General features: G+C 39.1%; 1 protein-coding gene across 11 annotated transcripts in view; it reads left to right on the top strand.

The window, feature by feature from the left end:
• Positions 1–23,192, top strand: part of LOC102696074 (SEC14-like protein 5) — a 55,547-nt gene that overhangs the window by 5,264 nt on the left and 27,091 nt on the right. For 8 of the 11 annotated variants that reach the window (XM_069181071.1, XM_069181069.1, XM_069181065.1 and 5 more), the window contains exons 4-11: positions 6,269–6,418; positions 10,084–10,215; positions 14,613–14,741; positions 16,796–17,033; positions 18,898–19,010; positions 20,173–20,202; positions 22,071–22,349; positions 22,460–22,530. In XM_069181071.1, the coding sequence (XP_069037172.1) occupies positions 6,269–6,418; positions 10,084–10,215; positions 14,613–14,741; positions 16,796–17,033; positions 18,898–19,010; positions 20,173–20,202; positions 22,071–22,349; positions 22,460–22,530 (1,142 nt within the window). The remainder of the gene's footprint in view (positions 1–6,268; positions 6,419–10,083; positions 10,216–14,612; positions 14,742–16,795; positions 17,034–18,897; positions 19,011–20,172; positions 20,203–22,070; positions 22,350–22,459; positions 22,531–23,192) is intronic. The other 3 variants (XM_069181072.1, XM_069181074.1, XM_069181073.1) reach the window with 3 other exon arrangements.

Here is a 23,192-nt window from a genome sequence, read left to right as displayed (position 1 = left end):
AAGAAGTGCAGGCAGGTAGATGGCAGTTTCTTTTGGGCTCAGTTTCAAGTTTACTTGATTGATTACATGAGAGGTCATTAAAATTACATTTGCTGAATAAACAATGGAGTCATAGCGCTCAGAGCTGATAGGGTATCACTGATGCTTGGCCTTCTCTTGCAGGAAAGAGGTTATTAGCTTAGATTGCATTGAGACTATGATTACTATGATACTATCTGTATCTGATTTAGAGTCTTTGTTAGGATGGTTACGGTGTAGTAATCCTGATCTGATATTTGTCAAAGTTAAACCTGACATTGGATTTGTTTAATGTTCCATAGCAACCTGGCCCTCATATCCATTCTTTTTCCAGTTTAAGGTGTAGGCAAAATTGTTCAAAAGAAAATCCTCCAATTCCCAAACCTCAAGAATTTGGGGTGAATCTCATTCAGGTTACTGCATTTGTTTTCTCGTATTTTTCTATCCTGTAAAAATAAAATACCAAACATTCATTGTTTTGAACGCTCCAAAAATAACTTTTTGTCTTATAGACCTTGATAGAACAATACATGTCTTGTATTTACTAGATAAATTCAATGAGACTTACACGCAAGTCTGATAATGTCTGTGTCATATTTTAGTGTTCAGTGTCACTGCATCTAAATAGTGAATATTCCTTCAAGTGAACTAATTATCTTGAACGTACCTGTCCAGGCTAATGACGGTGAAGTGTAAGCAGCACCCCTCATGTGAACATATCAAACACTGCCTTGCATTGTTGTGGCTGCCTGCTCAGATGGCCGGTGTCTATTTTTGGTAGACAGAATGTTCATGGGAGTCTTGTGATTTAGAAACAAAATATTGAATTTACAGTACAGTTCCTTTACACTCGCCAAATGAAAAATCATTTATAGGAATAAACTAACACAAGAAAGATAGTAGTTCGATGCAAAGTGTTATGCAAACAACAAAATGCAATAGTATTAGTAAAAGTAGTAGCATAGACAGATAGATGCAAAGAAGTAATGTAATAAAAGAACAGTTTATTGGAACTATGAGAAACCAGTCCATCATCCATGTTCTAACCTCTTCATCCAAATCAGGGTCGCGGGGGAGCTGGAGCCTATCCCAGCAAGCAACAGGCACAAGGCGGGTTACACCCTGGATGGGACACCAGGCCATCACAGGGCAGACACACACACACTCACACCAGGGCCAGTTTTCCCAGAAGCCAGTTAACCCACCACAATGTCTTTGGACTGTGCGAGGAAACTGGAGCACCCAGAGGAAACACATGTGAACACGGAGAGAACGTACAAACTCCACACAGACAGCACCCCTGGTCCGGAATTGATCCGCTGTGAGGCTTAGGACTTCAAAATACCATTTCCATAAGACTGGGCAGGGATCTGAGGATACAGGTACTACAGCTTGTTTGGAACAAGAAATGAAGCAAACCGTTTGCAGTAGGTGGTGTAAAAGGAAACCGGAAAGAAAGCTGGACGGATGTTATTTTAGAAGCTCAAATAACCGTCTAGAGTCACACAGATATGGCCGCGAGCTGAATATCCTGTTTCACGGGCCGGTAGGAGCTCCTCGTGTTTCCAGAGCCTGCCAGCGAGCTGGACGCCAGCCTGACAGAAGCAGGGTGCCTGGCAGGACCACACCCTGGACGGGATGCCAGTTTGTTTCGGGTCACGCACACGCACACACACACACGAGCAGCAGGTCAGCCATGCCAGCTAACAAGAAAGACCACCATGCCCCCATCCACAGGTTTAAATTGGATACGTTTTTAGAGTTTCTAGTTTCTTGTTTTCTCTTTGTATCGTATAAACCAGGAAGGGACCTTATAATCAAACCTGGATCAACCTTTTCAGTTCACATTGTTTTTGTCTTAAATGACAAAGAATTCCATTCACTGCGGTTAATATTTTTTTACCCAAGCATGTACAATAAAAGCTGAAAGATGAAGACTTTTTTGCAAAATTAACATTGTTAGAATGTTAATGTTAATCAATGCAAAATGTGAAAGTGATAATCAAGCCAAAGGATTGGGGATTTAGTCGTATTTATTAGGCCAATAAGTACAGTATCACACTTCCAATTTTGACTCTTTGACTATATTTTTATTCTAGATGATAGCAAATATATAGCAATACATGACATGAAACCAGCTCCAACTATACACCACAGTCAGCTATAGCACTGCTGACCTAATTTTGCTTTTACTGCATTGTGCTCCCATGCTGAGGGTCTCATTATAACTCTGGGAGGGTTACTATTAATACTTTCAAGATGCTTTGAGGTCTCACTTTGTAACAACATTCTGGTATGTCATGTAGCCACAGTGTTCTGACTTTGCCAAGCTGCAGCAGGGAAGAGCACTGTAATGCTGATCGACTAATACTGAGATGATAATAATAATATCAGTATTCATTCTGCTGTTCTGCACTGACAGAGGGAAAGCTAGATTGTCCAAACCCCCATCTTTATTCTGTGGTGTTCTCTGTCACCACACTGGTGCATTATTTTGGAAAAACTAGATTAAAGGAAAGAGTGTCACTGTATTTCTGCACCAACACCACTGTGTACTGAAGCCTGACTTCCCTTACAACGTCTTTCCTGAATGGACCAGGCCCAGCTAAGATCTGACAAGGTGGTAATGCTACTATCAACCGCATTTTATTATTGTACTCTACTGCTACAGATATCTGCAGTGAACATTAACGGTGCATAGGATTAGAAATGTAACTGCAGCTGATGATGTTTTCCAACCCTTTCATTTCTGTATTTTTTAAACATTATTCAGTCATGTATAATTAGTTACCTGCCCAGTAAAAAATAGAGAAGTCATGAGTTTAAATTCCCTGTGGTACTCATGTGCCTTACCTAGGGGTAACTCTAGGTCAGGAACAGATTTTGTTGCCATTGATGCTAACACTAAGAGCTTGGAAATACAATTGTGTTATGTATCTGTAACATTTGCCATTTGTCCAGCTTTTAAGAGAATGGATGTCACACAGCTTATTGGGCATTTCAGGCTGAAGGTTGTTGTAATTGCCACATGATCACAATCATCTGAAGAAGTTCGATTAGGTAGCTGCGTCAGCGTGCACAGGCTGCAAAGAAACGGGTGAAGGTTTATTCCTTCCTGTGGAAGACGAAGGCTCCACAGCCTAAATCTTGCGTCTCTTTTTTTTCCTTTCAGCTTGGAACGAACCTTTAAAAGTATAAAAATGACTTTGCCGTCTCATAGCATCTGAAAGACAATGTATATTGATGCAGATTGTTTTCATTAATATTATCAATCATTAGAATTATTCTTCTACCTGCAACGTGGTAGGTCGTGTTTTACTTATAATGCAATACTTTAGCATTTTCCCATTTTCTTTTACATTCATTTCTGTGCTTTTGATTTAAGCTTAGTTTTGTTTCACTTCAGGTTAGTAAGCATAATGTTACAGTGATTAGCACCACTGTCTACTGCTGAACAGGCTGGGAAGAAGTCACATCTTTAGCTTCGTCCAATCCCCTTATATAATATACAGACCTTAATTTAGCTCCAACTCTGATTCCATCTGTCAGCTATGAAGGATGATATTTCATTTTTGCCCTACAGTTCGGACTAACTGTCTGTTTGCTATTAGTTGTGTTTATGGCAGCCAACTTTAAGAGTGTATAGGTGGCAATCCAGTAGAGAATGTTGTGTTACAGTCAAAACAAAGCAAAATTCAATCAATTATTCACTTATCCTTTAGGCTAATTGAGAATGGTATGCTAGAAAAGAAAATGTTTCATTTTGTCAGATTTTTTTGCAGTTTGATTTAGTTTTATTCACTTATTTGTTCAACCTTTGAAAACCTTGCTTTATGTCACCAATTACCTAAAACGTCAGAGGCGAGAGGCTTGAAAATCAAAATGTCATTTATACCCCAGTAATCTCAATGGTTTTCGATGGGTTTGTCTCTAATTGATTTAATCCTTGTTTATGTCACAAGATTAGAAGTCGTTATTTACAGTGTGTGTTTTTATATTTTTCATTTCATTCTTGAGAATTATCTTTTTTAAATCTGTCTTTTCCAAACCTTTTCTTATACCTGAAGTAAGACTTATCGGTAGTTTCCTGTTTCAGTCCTCTCCCCCTTGTGGAGTTTTAAACTAAAGATTGAGAGAAGATCAAAGCCTGATCTTGGCCACTTCTATCTACCTCTATATACCATAGAAGACAGACCCTGCTGTGCTGCTCTCCATTGCTCCTCTGTGTTTTCTGCATGCTCAAAGACAACAAAAAAACTCAGCATTTCCACTGACTCAGTAAGTCACAAATTTGAAAAAAGTACTGTACAGCAGGGCAGCATACTGTAAACCAGGGAGTGCCTGTACTTACTGTATCTTATTACTGCCTATGACAAACACAAAAAGGCCACTCAAAACATAGTATAATTCATACTAGATCCATAAGATTTATCAACAAATATAAAACTAACGGTGAAGTTATGGAGAATGTGAATATGGAATTGTTTTGTTATTATTACAGATATAAACCAAACGAGTTCATAATCGGATAAGGAAGATCTTATCCCAGATATGAGAGGAAGTCATGTGGTCCGCATAGCTCATCTGGTTGTTAGGAGTTACAGTACTGCAGGTGCTCCAGCGATCTCCAGCCATTATTCACTGTCTGCTCTGACAAAATATCCCCGTAGGTAGCTTGATCTAGTCCATCACGTTCCTCTGTGTAAGCATGTGACACCGGTGCTCAGGTTTAAAGGCACGTAGCTTTCCGTTACACCAGTGTCCTCTGGCTCCTGTTTCACCGATTATTCTGAAAACCGGTCTTGCAACCAGGCTGTCGATCCAGCAGGATCAGCATAACCAGTTACATGTCATATGTGCTAATTATAGTCTCTGTACACTGGTACAAAGTGTACTGCAGCTTTACGTTATCTCTCTTATGCAATATATATCTGAACTAATACCGTTAGTCCAAACCTGATACTCATTTTCACACTTAGCATCTCACCGTGAGGTCCCAGTGCTCATCCACCTACCGCTGTATCTGCCACCGTTGAAAGCTTATTTCAGTAGCACTGAGTGTGCCTGCCTTTGAGAGATAAAGACTGAATGTGTTAAGATTTTAACTTAGAGAGGTGCCACTGCACAAAGGCCATGTGGCTCATGTATGTTGTGACATAGTTATTTTTATTTTTGTATTATTTGTTTTGGGAAAATAAAAATGTTTACAAAAGACAGAACATTAGGATTTGCGTTCTACCCTTAGCTTAAACATTTCCAAATATAAAGGGCATCTTTAATGAGGATATTTAAAATAAAAAACCTTACAAGGTCATAATCTATCAAATGTACCTTCTTGTATTTAATACTGGTTCTCTGCAGAAGATAGACTTTATACTGTTTCAAGCACATGAAACATTTGTCTCTCTTCCCAGCCATGTTATGCCAGTTAAATTATTCTATATAGATTTTTAATGCTAAGGTTCTATTTTCATTGTGTTGTGTGTTTGTGTGTGTGTGGGGGGGGTTATATCAAACTGTAAATTAGCTTAGAGCATTGCCAAATGTATTGTTTCTCCTTGTAAACTCTGTGTACTTCAAGCACGCTGCTCCCAAAAGCCTTCTGTAGGCAACAACTGGGGACTGTATTAATTCCACAGTTACCATAGAGACCTCACTGTGACCGTTGAGACTGGTGTCCTACTACAGCTGATGAGAACTGCTCTACATTACAGACTTTAATGGCCTACTTGGCTCTCAATCTCCACTGCAATTCTTCATTATAAATGAGCTGTTTCTGTTACTGGGAAATTATGTCAACCTATTTGATGGCATATTACAGCGAAAAAGTCAAAAGGACACACAAATGTTTGATGTGGTAGATTATGGTGAAACCATTTCAAAGTGTGCTGAAGTACAGTGAAATCACAGTAAAGGAACTGGGAAGACTACAGAAGTACAGTAAATCAAGGTGGAATGTGAGATACAGTACCACAACAAAGCAAAGTAAAACTGGGGAAAAACTGTGGCAGTGTGCTCTGCATATTGTGATGCCAGTGGGGGGCATGGACATCAGAATGCACCGATATAGATGGGGTATAGTTGGACAGTTTAACAGTGTTTATTATAAAAACATCTAAAAAACAATATGGATATTGATGTTCTTTAAGCTATGTCCTGTTGCAGCAATTGCCTGTTGACACCATCTCAGTGTGGGCAAATGAATCCACACACGGAATGATGCCGGACTACAACTGCCTTCCTTTTTCAGGCCTACGAGAAGCGCTTTCCTACCTGCCCTCTCATCCCAGTCTTCCTGGGCAGTGAGGTTCTCAGCGAGTTCAAGAGCGATGATGGCTCCATTCACGTCCTAGAGAGGAGCTGTAAGCTAAATGTTGATGCGCCACGACTTCTTAAAAAGGTGAGTGCCTGCCTCTCTATAAGCAAATACAGCACAATGATCTTGTGCAACTCTGATACGATACCATTGGATTTGGTAGATTTATGGCTGTGCTGTTGTCTGTGAATAAAAATTGAATTATGCCTGCAGATTAATGTGTCAGAGATATTAAGTGATAATCTCATGTCTAACTCTTTCAGTGGATTACCTTTCATCAGTATGAAAATAAAATTAAACTTTCTTGAAGCCGAATATGCTCATTATGAGGTCAATGATAAACAAAACACACTCAGTACGTATTGTGAAAATTGCAGTTTTCTAGCTTTGTCAAAATGTATCTCAATACCATTCTGAATTCACACCAGTTAAAATCTAATGTTCCTGAGATGTGTCACCTCATTCAGAGCTAAAGAAATCAGCTCTTATGCAAGACTGTCACATCTTGTACAACATTACTGGCTGCTGCTCTAGTAATACATTTCCAGATCTGATGGATGAAAGTCATAATCAGGACAGTTTGTTGCAGAGAAATCTGAAAACTAAAAACTCTTTTATGTTTTGAGAAACATTAAAAACACAACATGAATATGGGAACCAGTTATAATTATATTAATATTATAATTTATAAAACAAAGTTGAAGTCTGAAGCTAACACAGATCGAGTCTAGACCTCCGCTGGGAGATGTATTGGTCCACCGAACTCAAACTAGAGTTTTGCAAAGTGAAGTGTATACCCAATTGCACAAGACCAGTGTCACAACACGTATTCACAAAAAAAGATTCCCAAATGTCAGTGTTTTGTAAGTAAGGGCCACTTTAAATTGTTTTAACATCTCATAATGATATTGTCAAAATTAAAATGTCTCTCTAAAATACAAAAATAGTAGTATTAGTAAACCAATACATGATGTACAGTATAATTGCAGAAATTAAATCCACAGATAACGGGAAATCAGAATTTCCTTAACTAACAGGACAGCAAGCTATCTTAATCAAGGTTCAGTTTACTTAGCCAGAATCTGGTCTCCAAGACTGATCTGAACAGTTTCCTCTCACCTTCACACCTCTTCTGTCTTCCACCACTCCCTTCGTCCTTGTCTGAGTGTTGAACATTGTCGCTGTTGTTATGATTAACCAGATTAATTCCCCTTGGAGCACCGTCTCTCAGACCACCTTCAGCTCAGTATGACACTTTGGATCCTGCTCTTTTTTTTAGGCTCTGCAAATCCCTGTAACCATAAATCATGCCCATTAGGACTGAAAACATCACATTTTAAAGCATAATAAGCAAAATTTTCTGGGCCCAGACACAATTGCTATGTGACAATCTTGCATTAAATGTACAAGAACATTTGCCTCAGGGAGAGTACTGGATCTGTAATTTCTTCTAGCAGTGCACCCTGTATTGATTGTGCCCTTTTTATTTTAGCTGTGCTGATTCTTGCATTCCAAGACAAATTCTGCATCATTAAGCAAGCCGAAGAGTCACTGTGGAATTTACTTTGGCCCATTTTTCCTAAAATCTCATCCTTTAGCTCCAGCTGAGTCAGGGCTCGGCTGTGACACGTAGTGTGTTACTCAGTGATTGATTTTTCAGCTTCTTAGAGAACTGAGGACTATACAGAGTGATGTAGCTTTTGTATTCCTCACCATCAATTTCTTAGTCTGTTAAATTATGGCACATTCAATAACGTTAAAGTAATAAATAACAGATCTGAAGTGAACAGGGGACAGGACACATTTTATATTATATATTTTTCATAAAATTTTTTAAGAACATACTGTAGGAGAAATCCCTATACTGTCGGTTTTGAAAAATATCATACACTGCTTGATAATGACTGATCACTCAAATGGCTATATACAGTATATTTATTTCAGGTAAATTAACAGAGTTCACAAAACATAGGCAATAAGATATTATAAAATAAAACAATAATGTATTTCAGGTCCATTCATTATATACAGTCTGCAGTTGTACCTAAAAAGCACTCGTTTATTATTTTCCAATTATCATGTGTAATTTTGCACAGAATTATATAAGTAATTATTATATGACATTATATTATATTACAGTAATTATTATACTAATATTTCAAGCTATTTATCCATAATCCAATATAGATTTCTGGAATGCTTTTTTGAGTTACTCCATTTCAAGAATAATGATATGGGATGTGCACTGGCCTGATTAGAGTTTGTCAGGAAAAAAAAAAGTTATTTTTGACACAATATATTATGTTCGCTATTAGACTAGTTGTAGTTTTCATTCTGAGCACGGGTTCGTTACAGAAGCCTTGAAGGTTGTGATATTATAATCATAATGATTTGCAAAATAGCACATGAGCAGCTGCCATTCTAGATTTCGCTAAGATTTTTGATCTTGTGGAAAAAAAGATGAAGTCTTTTTGTGAACTGCATCTCCAGCTTCTGTGATAGAAAACAAATGATGATATTGCTGTGTGCCCCTGGTATTGATGAGATAATTGTATTTGTTGGTGTTTTTATTGTGCGGAAGGGCCTGTATTGATTAGTGTACTGTATATCAGAAGGCTGTTCTCTTCTGTAAAGCTCCAGCGATCAGGCCTCTGGGAGTGAAATCCGCAGGGGAGATGATATTTGTGCAGCTGGTCCCCTTCCTGTGTAGTTAAGAAAGCCTTACGTGAGTGAGGACCATATGTGATCGGCTTTAATCTGTGACCGCAGAGAAGTCGTAAGAGCAGGACCGGGCAGGAGGCCACGTTGAGCAGACTGCGTCTGATCATATACAGCACCTTCATCACTGTTCCTTCTTGACCTGAGAAACAGATGCTGTAGATGGGAAATTGAGACAGCTGCCGTTTCCTACCAGTGAACCTGTCTGAGTTTGTAAATCCGCCAGGCAAATGTTGGATCTCCTCTTTTCTGGTGATACATTTTTTGGGGGGTTGCAGAACATCTCTCGATTTGCATCTTTTTAGAGGGCAGACACATCTGTAGAGGATTATTCTGCTTTATGAAATAGACCTCTTTTACCCTTTTAATTTCTTTACACTTTTAAGTGCGTAAGAGTAAACAAGATTAGGATCTACTGAAAGAAATTAGATGGAACTGTATTTGGGCTCACTCCTACTACTCACAGTTATTTTACAATTATTTACAACAGATAAAGTTGTGGGGCATGTGATTCTCTAATAAATATTTGTGTCCTAAACATAGTATCTGTTTATCTGAGCACCTCCACCACCATTATTCACAAAGGAGAAAATAAGACACAAGGCCGTGTTTGAGATTTCCTGACAGTGTTAAAGCTGGTGTCAGGACCTGATTTCTGATGAACAGATCTATCTTTATAGAAAAGATCATTCTGTGCTGGAATCAGCCCAGATACACACCAGGGCTGAGGAGAGTATCTCACACAAACAGGCTCACGTAACTGAACTTTTTAGTAGTGAGGTCGATTATGAAAGGGGTTGATACAAATGTTCAAAATCCTCAAAGATCTTGACAGAGTCAACCCAGGGGACTTACTATCACATTTGAACACTTTATCGTGACCCCCGTCCTTTTTAGTTGTATACCCAAACATTAAAAGTGTCCTAGACCATGGAAATGGTCATGCCAGCTCCGCCACCGCTATTTATTGGTATTGCAATCACAGTTTTACCTTGAGTCTGATGTTTTATTTTCTGCTGTCTTGTCTTCAGATTGCAGGTGTGGAGTATGTCTACTTCATACAGAAAAACACGCTCAATTGGAAAGACAGGACTCTTCTCATTGAGGCACATAATGAGACCTTCGCCAGCAGAGTGACTGTCATTGAGACCTGCAGTTACAGCGTAAGGATGCCCTATGTTTAACCTGAGTTATAGCCAACACTTAACAGTTTTACAAGTTACTGCTATTCTTCTATATAGAATGTACTGTATACAAGATACATTTGACACAAAGTGTTACTATAACTATAATACAGCAGTAAATAATGAAAGCAGTTTTTTCCTGTTTTTTTCATAGTACACATTATACAGTACAACAAAAAATATTATCAAAATATTTTCTTCTATTAAAGTTAAAATGTTAACTTGTTTTCTAAAGTACTGTCCAAGTAATTTTGCAGGAATACAGCTACTGTAAATGCATTTGTGTGCCCAGCCTGTTTAACAGAAACATTCTACATTTTCAGCAGAACAAGCATTAATCTGTGCTGTCAGAAATGAGGCAGTTTTGACATTGCCTGCTGTCATTCTGTTTCCACTTAGCATTAATCTTTCAGGCAGTAATCCCTGTGAAATAACTCGTTTTTACTTTTTCCTTCAAAAATTTCTCATAACATTGCAGAGCTCTTCTGTTTTGCTGCAAGGCATTTATTTTTTCCCAGTGGCTACACCAGTGTGCTGCTAGTAAGTGACATTGGAGCTGACATTCAGAGGTGCTATATCAGTGACTCAGAGAAATGGGGTTAAAATATTTCGGCGTTCGACTCTACCTGTCAGTGTGGCTGATGGAACTACTGAATGTGACTTAACCTGCAATGGGAAAAACTGTCCTACATTTGGAAGGTGCTAATTACTGTATGTGCCCTGGATTTTCAATTCACGTACAGGAGCAGATCTATTTATATACACATGCTGGATTTTCTGTGATCCGCCTGTAACGAAGCATGTATATTTACTGAGCATTACTGACATCTCACATAATCATGAATATACAGTGCTCATCCTTCGACAAAGGTTCAACATTTTGTTGCTGTTGGAGCTTTTGGACAGGCCTTTATATTAAGAATCTACATAATGTACTCCAAACCGATAAGCTAAAAATGCTATTAGTATGTAAATTAGATTTGAAATCAAATGTGAATATTCACAGTTGTATATATATTCAACTTACCTTGCACCAGAAATGATCGGTTCAGGTATAAAGGAATAGCTTCAGTGTTCAGGAACGGCTGTCTGTGTGTTAGAAAAGCTGATCACATGACTTTGGGGTATCTGTCTCTATCAGCTCCTGTAGCGATACAAACTCAATCAGGGAGACCAAGTGGCTTTGAAACGTTTGAAGCAGTAGAGGGGCCCAGATCTGCAGGTCTCTTATCCTTTTGATTAGAGTGACACCCATCATTAAGAAGCTGAATGTGACAGTACCTGAATCAGGTTTCCATTCTCAAGTGAATTACCAGGCCACGGGCGCATAAACCGTGGAGCCCAGAGAGACTTGAAAGATTTGCAGTGATCTGTGACCGAGATGGGAATCATTGTTCACCTATAGACAATATCCTGTTTCCTTCACAAAGCTGACTTCTATGGGCGAGGGCAAGTAAAAAAAATCTTTTTGAAGAAGGTTAATCTAAAATCTGATTTGAGTACTATTGAGTGGCCCAGTGAAATTAGAGAGTTGAAAACAATAAAAAACAATTATAGCTAGGCTCGATGTTGGCCGTATATTAACTTCTCACAAAACCTGACGGAAGTGATTTTGCCCGAAAGAATGGAAAAGATTACACAATTCTAATGTGCAAAGCTGGTAGAGATCTATCCAGAAATACTGGCAGCAGTAGTTGATGCCAGAGCTGCTTGTTGGCTACTGAATTAGGTGGCTGGATAATTAAGCTATTTCAATTTGTTCATCTTCTTCTCAGGTTTGGCTGACATTCAACCACCTTCACATACTGTATAATAGGGCTCAGTTGTACATGATTCTATTTTGAATTAAAAAATTAAATAAGTACAGACAGTGTATGCGAGACCCTGTACTATACTAACAGTGCAGAAAACCTGTTGTTCACACACATCTGGCCCTATTCAATTAAACAAAAACAGAATCACTACACCATAGGGCCTGATTTTCCTTAAAATTTCATAAATCCTTCATTCATCTTGCCATTTAACTTTTTTGTGCTTTTGTGAGTTACACGTTGTTGCTTCACTAGTCTTCTGCAGTAGAAAGGCAAGTTAAAATGTGAACATCGCATTTCATTTACTGACAGCTGTGCCTTGTTTGCTCTGGACCTGCAGCACCTCTCAGGTTTAGAGTCCTGTGAGTCAGGTCTGCCCCTTCCTGGTGCTGGGTACCCACACACCTGCTCGTTTGTGTTCTATTTAAGCAATTAAATCAACAAAGCCTTAGAGGACCTTATAAAAGGTTTGATAGTTAAGAGGTTAAATTTCAACTGTTGTTTTCTTTTTGTGAACAACACAAGCTTGTAAAAAGATATAACAAAGCTTTAACATTTCCTAAATAAAAGCCCAACATTTTTAGGAAGATAGAAAAACAACTTGCAGAGGTTCTAAGATAAGTGGGTCATTTATAATAATCACATTACCAGCAGGTGTGTAGGTCCCCAGAAAGCTCTGTGCTCAGCACTTCATGACAAAAATTGAACATGCATTTACAATTTAAAAATAGAAAACTTGAAAAAAAGGGAAAAGGATGCAGATCCTTGTGACTTCTGTGTTTCTAAAAGTGTTGTGTATCATTTTCCTTAATAAATTCCAGGGGCTCTGGCTTGAACCAGGCAGTGGCTTCTGACCCTTCACCTTGTAACATCTTGCAGTGTACATGGAGAAACTCTGAACCAGCCTCTGCTCGCTTGAAATCACTTGCACTCCTGCCATTACCTTCGCTGGTGGTGACCAAGTGTTTGTAGAAGTTGTCCACGTTTTCCAATCTAATTGAAAACATTTTCATGTGCATGAGATATCTTAGCACTGAAGGCCTTATCACTGCCTCAAACATCTTCTTCAGCCATTAGGTTGGTGTGGGTGATCCCTCGTACACTTTGTACCTGGGACATGACCAGAGTCTTTACGTTTACCAATCGTGTTGTGAGACTGCTGCTTTCAGGTGCCTTGTGTTTTGGTGTCATACCACTTTTTAAGTATTTTATAACCCAAACAAAAGTCCAAAAATAGTCCAGAAAGGCAGTCAGAGCTTCACTGACCTTGTTGCAGTGACAGTGAAGTGGGAGTGAGGGACTGCTCTTCTGCTGCAGAATTCCTCGCTAAGTGCCAAGGGCGTGACCCCATGTCTCTAACGTGTCCTGTGACATGCGAATATAGGCCAGTGAGAGACACTGAGGTCTACAGACTAGATGGCAGCCCGTCAGAGTTCAAACTCAAAGTACGCCTAGTAATGTGCGATCATGGCCTTTGACACTACTAATTAAGCATGTTTTTTAAGTTGCACGCGTTAGCGTGTGTTAGACAGTGGAGGCTTGAAAATACATGGGAAGTGTTTACGGTGATGGTATACAGTGCGAATGGTGTAGTTGAGAGATCTGGGACCTCTGTCACCCCTCGTACATCTACTCCAACCCGGTCAGATTGAGCTCCGGTGTTTTGTGATTTACACATTAGTCACTGCTCTCAACCCAATATCAAAACTGCGTTCTTATTGGTTAAGTGTGAATAGCGACACTATCATATTCACCATCAGTTGTATTAAATAAAATCAAAGTACATTAGCAATCGTTATAGAATTTATTTCCTGTAAACTATACCTATAATTTCGGCAACATACAATCAGGAAAGGGGAAAAACCGAAGACTACACAAATCTTAAGCGCGTGGTAAACGCCTCCTATTGTTATCTTCTTTTAAAGGTCTCTGGAGCAAACAGTGGAGTACGTCAATCCGGAGAAGCTGTATAACAATAATTTTCTTGTCAGATACAAAGATGGCATCTATACTGTGTGAAGTGTACTATGAAGTGTATGTTTTGCAGCTGTGATAAATTACATGCCTTTGTAGAGGAGACAATCTATTTATTTTAGATTCCCCAGCTGTTACCTTTTTCCATACGGCACCAGTATCGTCCTTCCCAGAGTCACACATGTCAAAGCGATGCAGCAGCCTGCGTCATCTCTGCTCATCTTTACTGCCCGCAGCTGCTCCGGTTTCTGTTAACGGGCAAATTTAAAGAGCGGCTTTCATTTTACTGTATCGTTATGCTGCTTTTTGTTTCTTGATGAAGACCTGCTGTATATTCTGTATGTCCCACAAACTCTCCCTGGAGAAGAAAGGGTAACGTTTATAGGAATATCTAGATTTAATACATTTCTTGTTATAATTGGTGCAGTTCTTCCGAAGCATTTAGTTAAATGAAAATGTATGAAAAGGTTAACGTTTTTCAGAAAATGGTCTTTCTTTTGAAACAAGATTCCTGTGTAAGTGAGTCGTTCATACTGGGTATAATCTGACATGTTCAGCATAAATAAATATTTCTATATTTTTCACTTATAGGTTCACCCCGAAAATGAAGACTGGACATGCTTTGAGCAGTCTGCCTCCTTGGATATCAAATCATTCTTTGGTTTTGAAAATACTGTGGAGAAAATTGCAATGAAACAATACACAGCCAACATAAAGCGGGTAATTATTTGTATAATGGGGTAATATTGGAAACAGGGCTGGCTGGTACTGGATTTATAGCAGTAACATTTCTTGTGATGTTTTGTAATACATTTTCAGTTATACTCTTCATAAAGGGGTGGATACTTCTCTATTTAACTGTCAGATCCAGAGAAGAACTGCTTGACCATTGGTGACAAGCACTGATACAAGCTAGCAGAAAGTTCATGTTTCCTGACACATTTTACTGGATTGTTCAGCAGTCAGTTTACAGGTGCACAGAGTATGTAGAAAGAAAGTGAGAGGAGTGGCCAGAATAATATATTGAAAGGTCGCTTTGCCAGTCATGTAGGTCATCAGCAAATACAGTATATTTATATAAGAACAGAAGGGCAGCAATAGAAGCCAAGGTGTTCAAAAACAAAATCATGCAGTGCAATTAAAAAACAGAAGCAGAAACATAGAAACATGCATACAGCAGCTTGTTGAGGCTAATGTTACACTCCAAATTTTACAACAGCACACTAGCTGTGATCTTCTCACATTCCAGCACTGAGTACATTCCTATGCCACTGCACACTGTCACTGCTGGTTTCGTCTGGAATCTGAGTCGAGTACTCATTGTAGCAGTCAGCCGTACCCTGTGGTTCCTCCACTCGGTCACTCACTGATACAATGCAATTACGGGTATCGAATTAAAAACTGAGAACCCTATGCATTTACTGCATTCATGACTGCTGTCTTCACTTTGTTTGCAGTCACCTTTGTTTTATAGAATAAGGCAAATACACTCACAGGGTCCAAAGGCAAGGCAGTTACTTTCATTAGCAGTGTATAACAATTGCCTTCATTAGCTCTGAGATGTTGAGCCTTTACTTTTATTTTTTCAGTTCTTAAAATTAAATGAAAAAATTAGTTTGACAGCAGATCTCTTGCTTTAGGTTCTCAGCCTTCCAAAACTCCGAACTCTCAACAGCTGCTACTGGCATGTGGAAAGACCCTTCTCTGCATGGCTGTATCCCTCCTAACAGCTTCTTTCAGGTTCAAAACCACAGATCAGACAATCAGACCAAAGGTAACATGAGCAAAGCAAGCCCCAGACTGACTCTTATTGGCCTTATTCACGGCCTTGCGGTGGGTGTCCTACATCCTTCCAACAGCAGAGGCAGATGTACAGAGCTTTGAGACATGTTCATAAATACGTTCAAGTAGGTACAGTAGCTGTGTTGGCAAGTGTAGACTGCAGAGGAACAGGTACAGGGAACGGCTTGTCGTGTGCAGTTTCTACAGGACCCTGTCATCTGTGCTGGCAGGCGCTGTCTTCTCCATGTGCTTTCTCTGTGTGTGGTGTGTTGGGCATTGGTGGGGTAGATGTCACCTCGACTTCCTGTGCAGTCCCTTTTATTTTGGACCACTTTCATTTCTTAACACAACGTGGCGCCGTGTCATTCACTGTACATCAATCCAAGGAATCATTAGAAGGAGCCGCTGCCAACAGTGCAGGACGCGGCCTTCAAAGATGCAGGTGGGCGTTCCCGCCTTGCAGCCTGAGCACATCAGAGCAGAGGTCCTGTCTGTGTGACCATTAAGGATCTCCTAACACTGTTCATATAAGGAGGACATTTCCGATCAATTCCACATGGGCTTTCACCATCTGGCCTACCTCATTTCCCCCCTTAATTTTATTGTCAAAGTAATTTCTGACTCGCAGTTGTTGCTTCTACTGTAACAGCCACCACAACTCACTCAGGTGGGTGTTGCGCTTCAGCAGAGAGAGTAACACAAGTCCTCTCCGATACGTACAAGCTATTTGGAGATCTATGGGGAGGAAAAGCACTGTAGACATTCAAGTTATTGATCATTTTTATGTTACTGTTTTTAAACTTGAATGTTTCTAAAATGTCTGCAAATCTGAAAGTGTTCATTCTTCCGGAGACCAGAGTGTTTGTATTCAGTTTCGTTTGTTCGGGATCAATGTGGAATCCATGAATGGAGATCATAGGGAGATGCTGGACCAGCTCAGACAGAGAACCACAGAGTCTTAGAGTGATGATATGCTTTTGGCTTCTTTTCAGGGAAAAGAGGTAATAGAGCACTATCTGAATGAGCTGATAGCAGAGGGTGTCACCGAGATTCCCCGCTGGGTCCAACTCGAGAAGAGAGTCCAGGCGATGGCCACAGTCCAGTCCAGTACCTCCACACAGCCCTCCTTAGGAGACTCCAGACTGGAGCTGGATGTTCTCACTCACAGCAGCACCAAAGAGCCCAGTTGTAACCTCAGCAGCAGCGCTACTGAGCCAACAACACCAGACGGTGAGTAGGTGGAACTGGAAATTACCTTACGAACAGTGCAGAATGTCCTTTATGAATTTGTATAAAAACAAACAATGAAAAACCCTTCTATGTAGTGTCCCTGACTTGTGCATCAGGCTTGCAGACCTCAGATGTATTCCTTTATGTTTTAGTAAATTTCATTTGACATAACAATAATTTCCCAACAATATTTCTGAGTGAATTCAGCAGTACGTCTCTGTAGAAATGTTTGAATTGTTTTGTCCTGAGTGCCCTCTAGTGGCTCAGCTCACACGTTAGCCATTTGACTTTGCTTTCCTGTTTGCAATGTACTTCATTCTTGTTATTTCCCTAGTCTTTGGGGTATACATTTACCATATGTAACTGAGTTTATGAATGCACTTAATAAAATACATTTAAATAGGCTAAGATATTATTAAGCTAACATAATATAATGCATTGTGTGTACTGTAGGTGAAATCATAAAAAAAAGATTTGACTTCATACATTTGACTTAATTTTCACATTGTAAAAAGTAAAACATTTTTCTGTAAAGTGTCACCAAGGAAAGGCAAGGCTCAGAATTTTGAAAATTGAATATTTTCTTTTGTCACTCGGGTTGCTCACTGCTCTGTCTTTTCATTGACGTGGGCCGTACGCCGATAGTAACAGCTGCTACCTTCAGACAAAGCGGCCCTTTGAGAGGGCCTGGACTGTCCTGTTACATAACGGGCTTGTGGTGTGCTTACTCTTTACCAAGAATTGGGAGAAAAGCTTTGCAGTTTCTGGTGATGATCTTCTGGTTTTTTTTGTTTTAATATCAGTTTTGGAATAGGATTGACTGACCTCCCTGCAGCTCTTGTAGATGATAAAATAATGGGAATGTGTTAGGTGAAGGCAAACAAAGCTTCTGATTCTCCATTAACTCTTCCTGGAACTGGCTCTAGTGCTCGTCACCTGATAACACCCAAATCGTGATCTTCTGAGTCCTTTGACTCTGAAATGTGTTGCTAGACTGGTGGCTTGAATGCGTTCAGTTCTGGGCTCTGGAGTCTTAGGGGTGTTGCTGTGCCCTTGAGCAAGGTACTGTACTTCAGTGAGATTGCTTCAGAAAAATGACCATCCGTACCAATATAAATCATTTTGAATAGATGTTACCTAGATAAATTAACATCTGATATAGGAGCTCTATCTGCACCATAAAAGACAACATCAGTCATTTAATTTCTTCTTTTTTCTTCTTTCTTTGGAAAGGTGTTACTTCCTACTAAACTCAAAAAAGTGTATGTATGCTATTGTTTTCTGTGTTTAAGTAGTGAATTGCAGAAATCAAGAACTAAGATATTTTTCAGTCTGTGGCGTAGTACTTTGGAATTCTGAAAGTTCCACTCTGTATTAATATCTAATATTTAAAAAGTTTTTGTTTGCTTCTTGGTGATCTTGAAATGGTGTCTGTTTTGTGTACAATCAGTATCATGTTAACCTTTAACTGTGTCCTGCAATAAAAGTATGAAAAGAATCTGGTGAGGTGACTATGACACAAAAGGCTGTTAACTCTTTCTCAGCCCACAGATCAAAGTGCAGTAGGTGTGAGAGGCAAAAATTAAACTAAATCCTCACACGGGCAGCTGAGATTCCTGTGAGCTCATTCATACCGGTTTCTTCTTGCATAGACATTTTTCCAGAAGCTGGATATTAATGTTCGATCAATACCCATGGGTTTGTAATGCATTTAATGAGAAATTGATATATGATTATAAATGTTGTCAGTTGTTTGTATTCAGTTGATATTACCATATTCAGTGACTCATTGTTAAAAAAAACTGTACTGTGGTTTGAATAATATCAAATGTAGTAATTAATACTATATAATTAATTTCTTTAGCAGACAAATTAGATGCTGATTACATTGAACGCTACCTTGGACAGTTGACACCTATGCAAGAAAGTTGTTTAATCCAGCTGAGACAGTGGCTACAGGAGACCCATAAAGGAAAGGTACTCGCATTTTGTCTTTTAGAACTATGTAGGAGGTTATGATAATCTAGGAGAATAATGAACTATCACTTCCCCTCTAAAAAAAACAAAGCAGTATGACATTTTTTCATTTGTGTAACTGTCATTTTTAGCAGGACTTGCTCTTTGTCTCCTGTTCCATTCATCCTTTCCTTGTGTGTCATGTTTGTGAGCTCCTGTACTGTGTAGTGTGACTGTGTGCTTCTCTACAGTACATGTGTGCTCTTTACTCATTGTGCAGTTAGTGCTGGACGTTCACAGGCAGTCTGTGTGCATATCATTATCTCTTTAGACTGTTGGATTTATCTTGAACTTAATCTCTGGAAAATTGTTTATGCTTCTATGAAGATTATATCCTTTTTAGCTGGATGTTTTTCACCAAGCTATACTGTCAAAAAGGCACATTTCTCAATGCTGCATTTACTAGTGTATATAGCTAAGAGAAAAGTTACACAAAGCACAAGTACTCCAGTATGTTGACAGAGGTGCAAAGATAGCAAATGTACTGCGTGCTGAAAAACTCCCAACAATGATGGCACACAGCTAACAGCTCTAACACAAACAGTAAATAGTAATTAGATATGCCAAGTAAAGTCAACATTATGATGCAGTGAAACTGCTGACCTGACAATATATACAGTTAGTTTATTTTTCAAGCAGTTAAAATTATTTAGTCTTTTTTTGTTCTGTACTTACATCTAAGGAGTTGATAAGCTATAATGGACAGGTTAAGATTTTTTTTAAAATTTGTAATGGCATTATTGTTGTTAACTTTGCCTTCGGTTTCTAATTGTAAAATGGAAGTTGGCTTAAAGAGTTTGTTGCCGATTTCTTTTTGCCAAAATACTCATTGAGAGAGAACATAATTTAACACTCTGCCACTGATGTACTATTCACTACATGTTTTCCAAATGATAATTTTGTTCTGTTGAGCAATGCATGATACATCATATCCTGATGTCCTGTTATGTTAAGTTAGTGAATACTTTGGACTTATAATATACTTAGAACAACACGTTGATAACAAACACAATAAACTATTTTGATATTTGTTCTTGAAATACAGTACTTTACATTTCAACCGTGATTAGTTGCATTAGTATTAGTGGCTTAACTCTATGAAAATAATTTTCTTTTTCTGTAGTCAGAAGCTGGTGAATGGAAACCAGAAAAGGTAAAACGTAATGCATGCTGTGTGAAACTGTGTGGGGAGGAATCATCAGTTTCCAAAACAGACACAATGGTTCTGAAATATTATGTCCAATCAGCATTTCTCCTGGCAGCAGTCTCTCGAGGGCAGCGAGGCAGTGCATTTTGTTAAATGTAATTCTGTCAATACAGAATTCTGCGGTTAGACAGATGGTTTAGGAATGTGAAGTACAAGCCAGAATTGTACAGGACATAGCATAGACTTCACTTTTATATATGAACATTTATGTACAGCTACAAGAATTCAGAGATTGGACAAAGTACGTAGCGCAGTGATCTCTGTTCCTTAATTGGACAAGCAGTAGATATATTTACCTGGAATGTATCTGCTTCCTTAATCTAGAAAACACATGGGAGAGGATTTTGGAAACATGGAGAGCAAACAGAGCCAAGCTCTCTTTTAACAGGACTTGGGGATGTTGTCCATTTACATTGATATCATTTTGCTTTTCATATTAGCTGATGCTGATAAACCCATCTCTGGTGGGTTTTTTTAAATAGAAAGAAAGACTCTTATAAACTGTTTATAAACTCAAATGGAACAAGATTAAGGTTCCTCCAGAATGTATTTTCTGTGATAAAACCTGAAAATAAAAGACTATGACCACTTTGTATTGCAGGAAGAGAATTGTGGAAAAAAAATAAAATACAAATTTGAAATGTAATAATTCTATCATTCTATAATTCTAGGAATTTGAATCAAATCTGTGGAGGTTTTTAACAATTCGACAGTATAGATTTGTTTAATTACATGTTCTTAGAATATTTTTAAATATATTAAATGTCAGACTCTTTAAGTTAATATGATTATCTATTGTATTGTTATCAATTTCCAACAAAATCCTTTGTGTACAAGTGAATCAGACGGTATTTAACAGTGAGCCCGTTTCAGTGTCACCGGTGGTCATGCTTGTTTACATTAGCAAACAGAAACCCCTGGCAGGTTCAGGCCTCGTGGGTATTTATACAGCTGACTCTGTAACAACAGCCAGTGCAATTCATTTTTTCAATGGGATGTCTCCAGTCTAAAAGCCTGGGATTTCCCAGTTAACTGTTGGTCACACTTCTGTAACACAGGTCTCTTTTTACCCCTTTCTGCACTGGCCTCTACATTCATGGCATTCAGTAGCAGTACAGTATCAAACGTTTAATTTAAAAAAGAGAAGAAGACACTTTGCACATTAAAGAGCAGCATGGGCTCAAAACATAGAAATCTCCTAATAGTTGAATTTCACGATTCCTTTTTATAATTAATGAGGAAAAAAAGTTTATAATTATTATAATCATGTTGTCATTTTTAAAATCTATTACCACATTTCTTTCCCTTGTAATCAGATGATTATTATTTGCAGCTTTTTCCCATTGTAGATTGGATCAGAAGTGTATTATGTAATGATGTAGAGTTTCGTATTTACAGAGGACGATTCAGCTAGTATATTTAAGAGTCAGCCATGTACCATACCTATGCTATTAAACAATTTAGGCTTTAATGGAAGCACAAAAATTCTATTTCTTTCATTCAGTAGTTATACTTTTTTTGCACAATGAGAGAAATCAGGTTGTTTTCAATAAAACAATCTCCTAGTTAAGCAAAATGCATTCTGGCTCTTAATGTTCTGTTCTTTCTATCGACCTGCATGACCAGGCCCATCTACGACTACCTCAGCAACATGTTGAAAACAAGCCTTTGTTTACAACATGAGGGAAGATTGCATTCAGCCATTTGACTTATTTTTTCACATGCCGTAGCTACTTGTGTGCTGTAATGTGTGGGCAGTTGATCTGGGACTCGTGAGGTATTCTGCTTCGCTAACTTGACTTCCGTCTCCGCAGATCCCCAAAGACGAGCACATTCTGCGTTTCCTGCGGGCCCGGGACTTCAACATGGACAAGGCCCGAGAGATGCTGTGCCAGTCGCTCACCTGGCGGAAGCAGTTCCAGGTGGACTACATTTTGGAAACCTGGAGGCCCCCGGCCTTCCTCGAAGAGTACTACGCCGGGGGGTGGCACTTCCACGACCGCAATGGGCGCCCCTTGTACATCCTGCGCCTGGGGCAGATGGACACCAAGGGGCTGGTGAAGGCCATGGGAGAGGAGGCCCTGCTCAGGCATGTACGTGCGCCGCCGTCATGGCGATGACACAGCCCCTGCCTGAGCATCACTCCGTCCAACTGCTCTGGGCCGAGGACACACAAATCTCATCTCTGTGTCTTGCTGCGCAGGTGCTGTCAATCAATGAAGAAGGACAAAGAAGATGTGAAGAAAACACCAAAATATTTGGCAGGCCCATCACGTTAGTACATTTTCTATTGTTTCTTTTCAACTGCAGCAAAATCTTTGTTGAATTATACCAGCAGCGGGTGTTAGCTAATTAACCAAATTAATTTTGTATTAGCTTATTAAAAATTGTCCTAAGTATTTTATAGTATCAGAATGCTGCCGTTGTACAGCATTATAAACCCTCTGTACTTTGTACATAACTGCAAAGAGTTGTATGCAGTGCCTTGCAAAGGTTATGACTCGCCTTCTTTTTCTTGATGATTGTGCTTGAATTTTCCCCTGACTTGCTTTAAAAGCTCCTTAATCTTCCTGGTTCAGGCCTTGCTTGAAATTCACTGCCTGAACAAGTAACCTCACAGAGACAGATGTTTTTTATCTGAAATTATGAGAAGCAGACATTGCAGTACAGACAGAGGCCTCTCAAATAATTGTGTGGCTTCTTAAAATAATTCTGTGCACTTTACATGAATTTTGTGAGCGTGTGTGCGTGTCTGTGTGTGCCCTGCAATGGACTGGCGTCCCATCCAGGGTGTATCCTGCCTTGTGTCTGTTGCTTGGCGGGACAGGCTGCGGCTCCCCCACGACTCTGTATTGGGTGAACAGGTCAGAAAATGGACAGATGGAAATATTAATTGCACTCTTGTGCAGAGGTTAAAATACATTTGCAAGGCACTG

This window comes from Lepisosteus oculatus, chromosome 19 (genome assembly GCF_040954835.1).
Source record: "Lepisosteus oculatus isolate fLepOcu1 chromosome 19, fLepOcu1.hap2, whole genome shotgun sequence".
In the NCBI taxonomy this organism is placed as follows: domain Eukaryota; kingdom Metazoa; phylum Chordata; class Actinopteri; order Semionotiformes; family Lepisosteidae; genus Lepisosteus; species Lepisosteus oculatus.
Note: the sequence above shows the minus strand (reverse complement) of the source record. Positions and strands in the feature narration are given on the sequence as shown.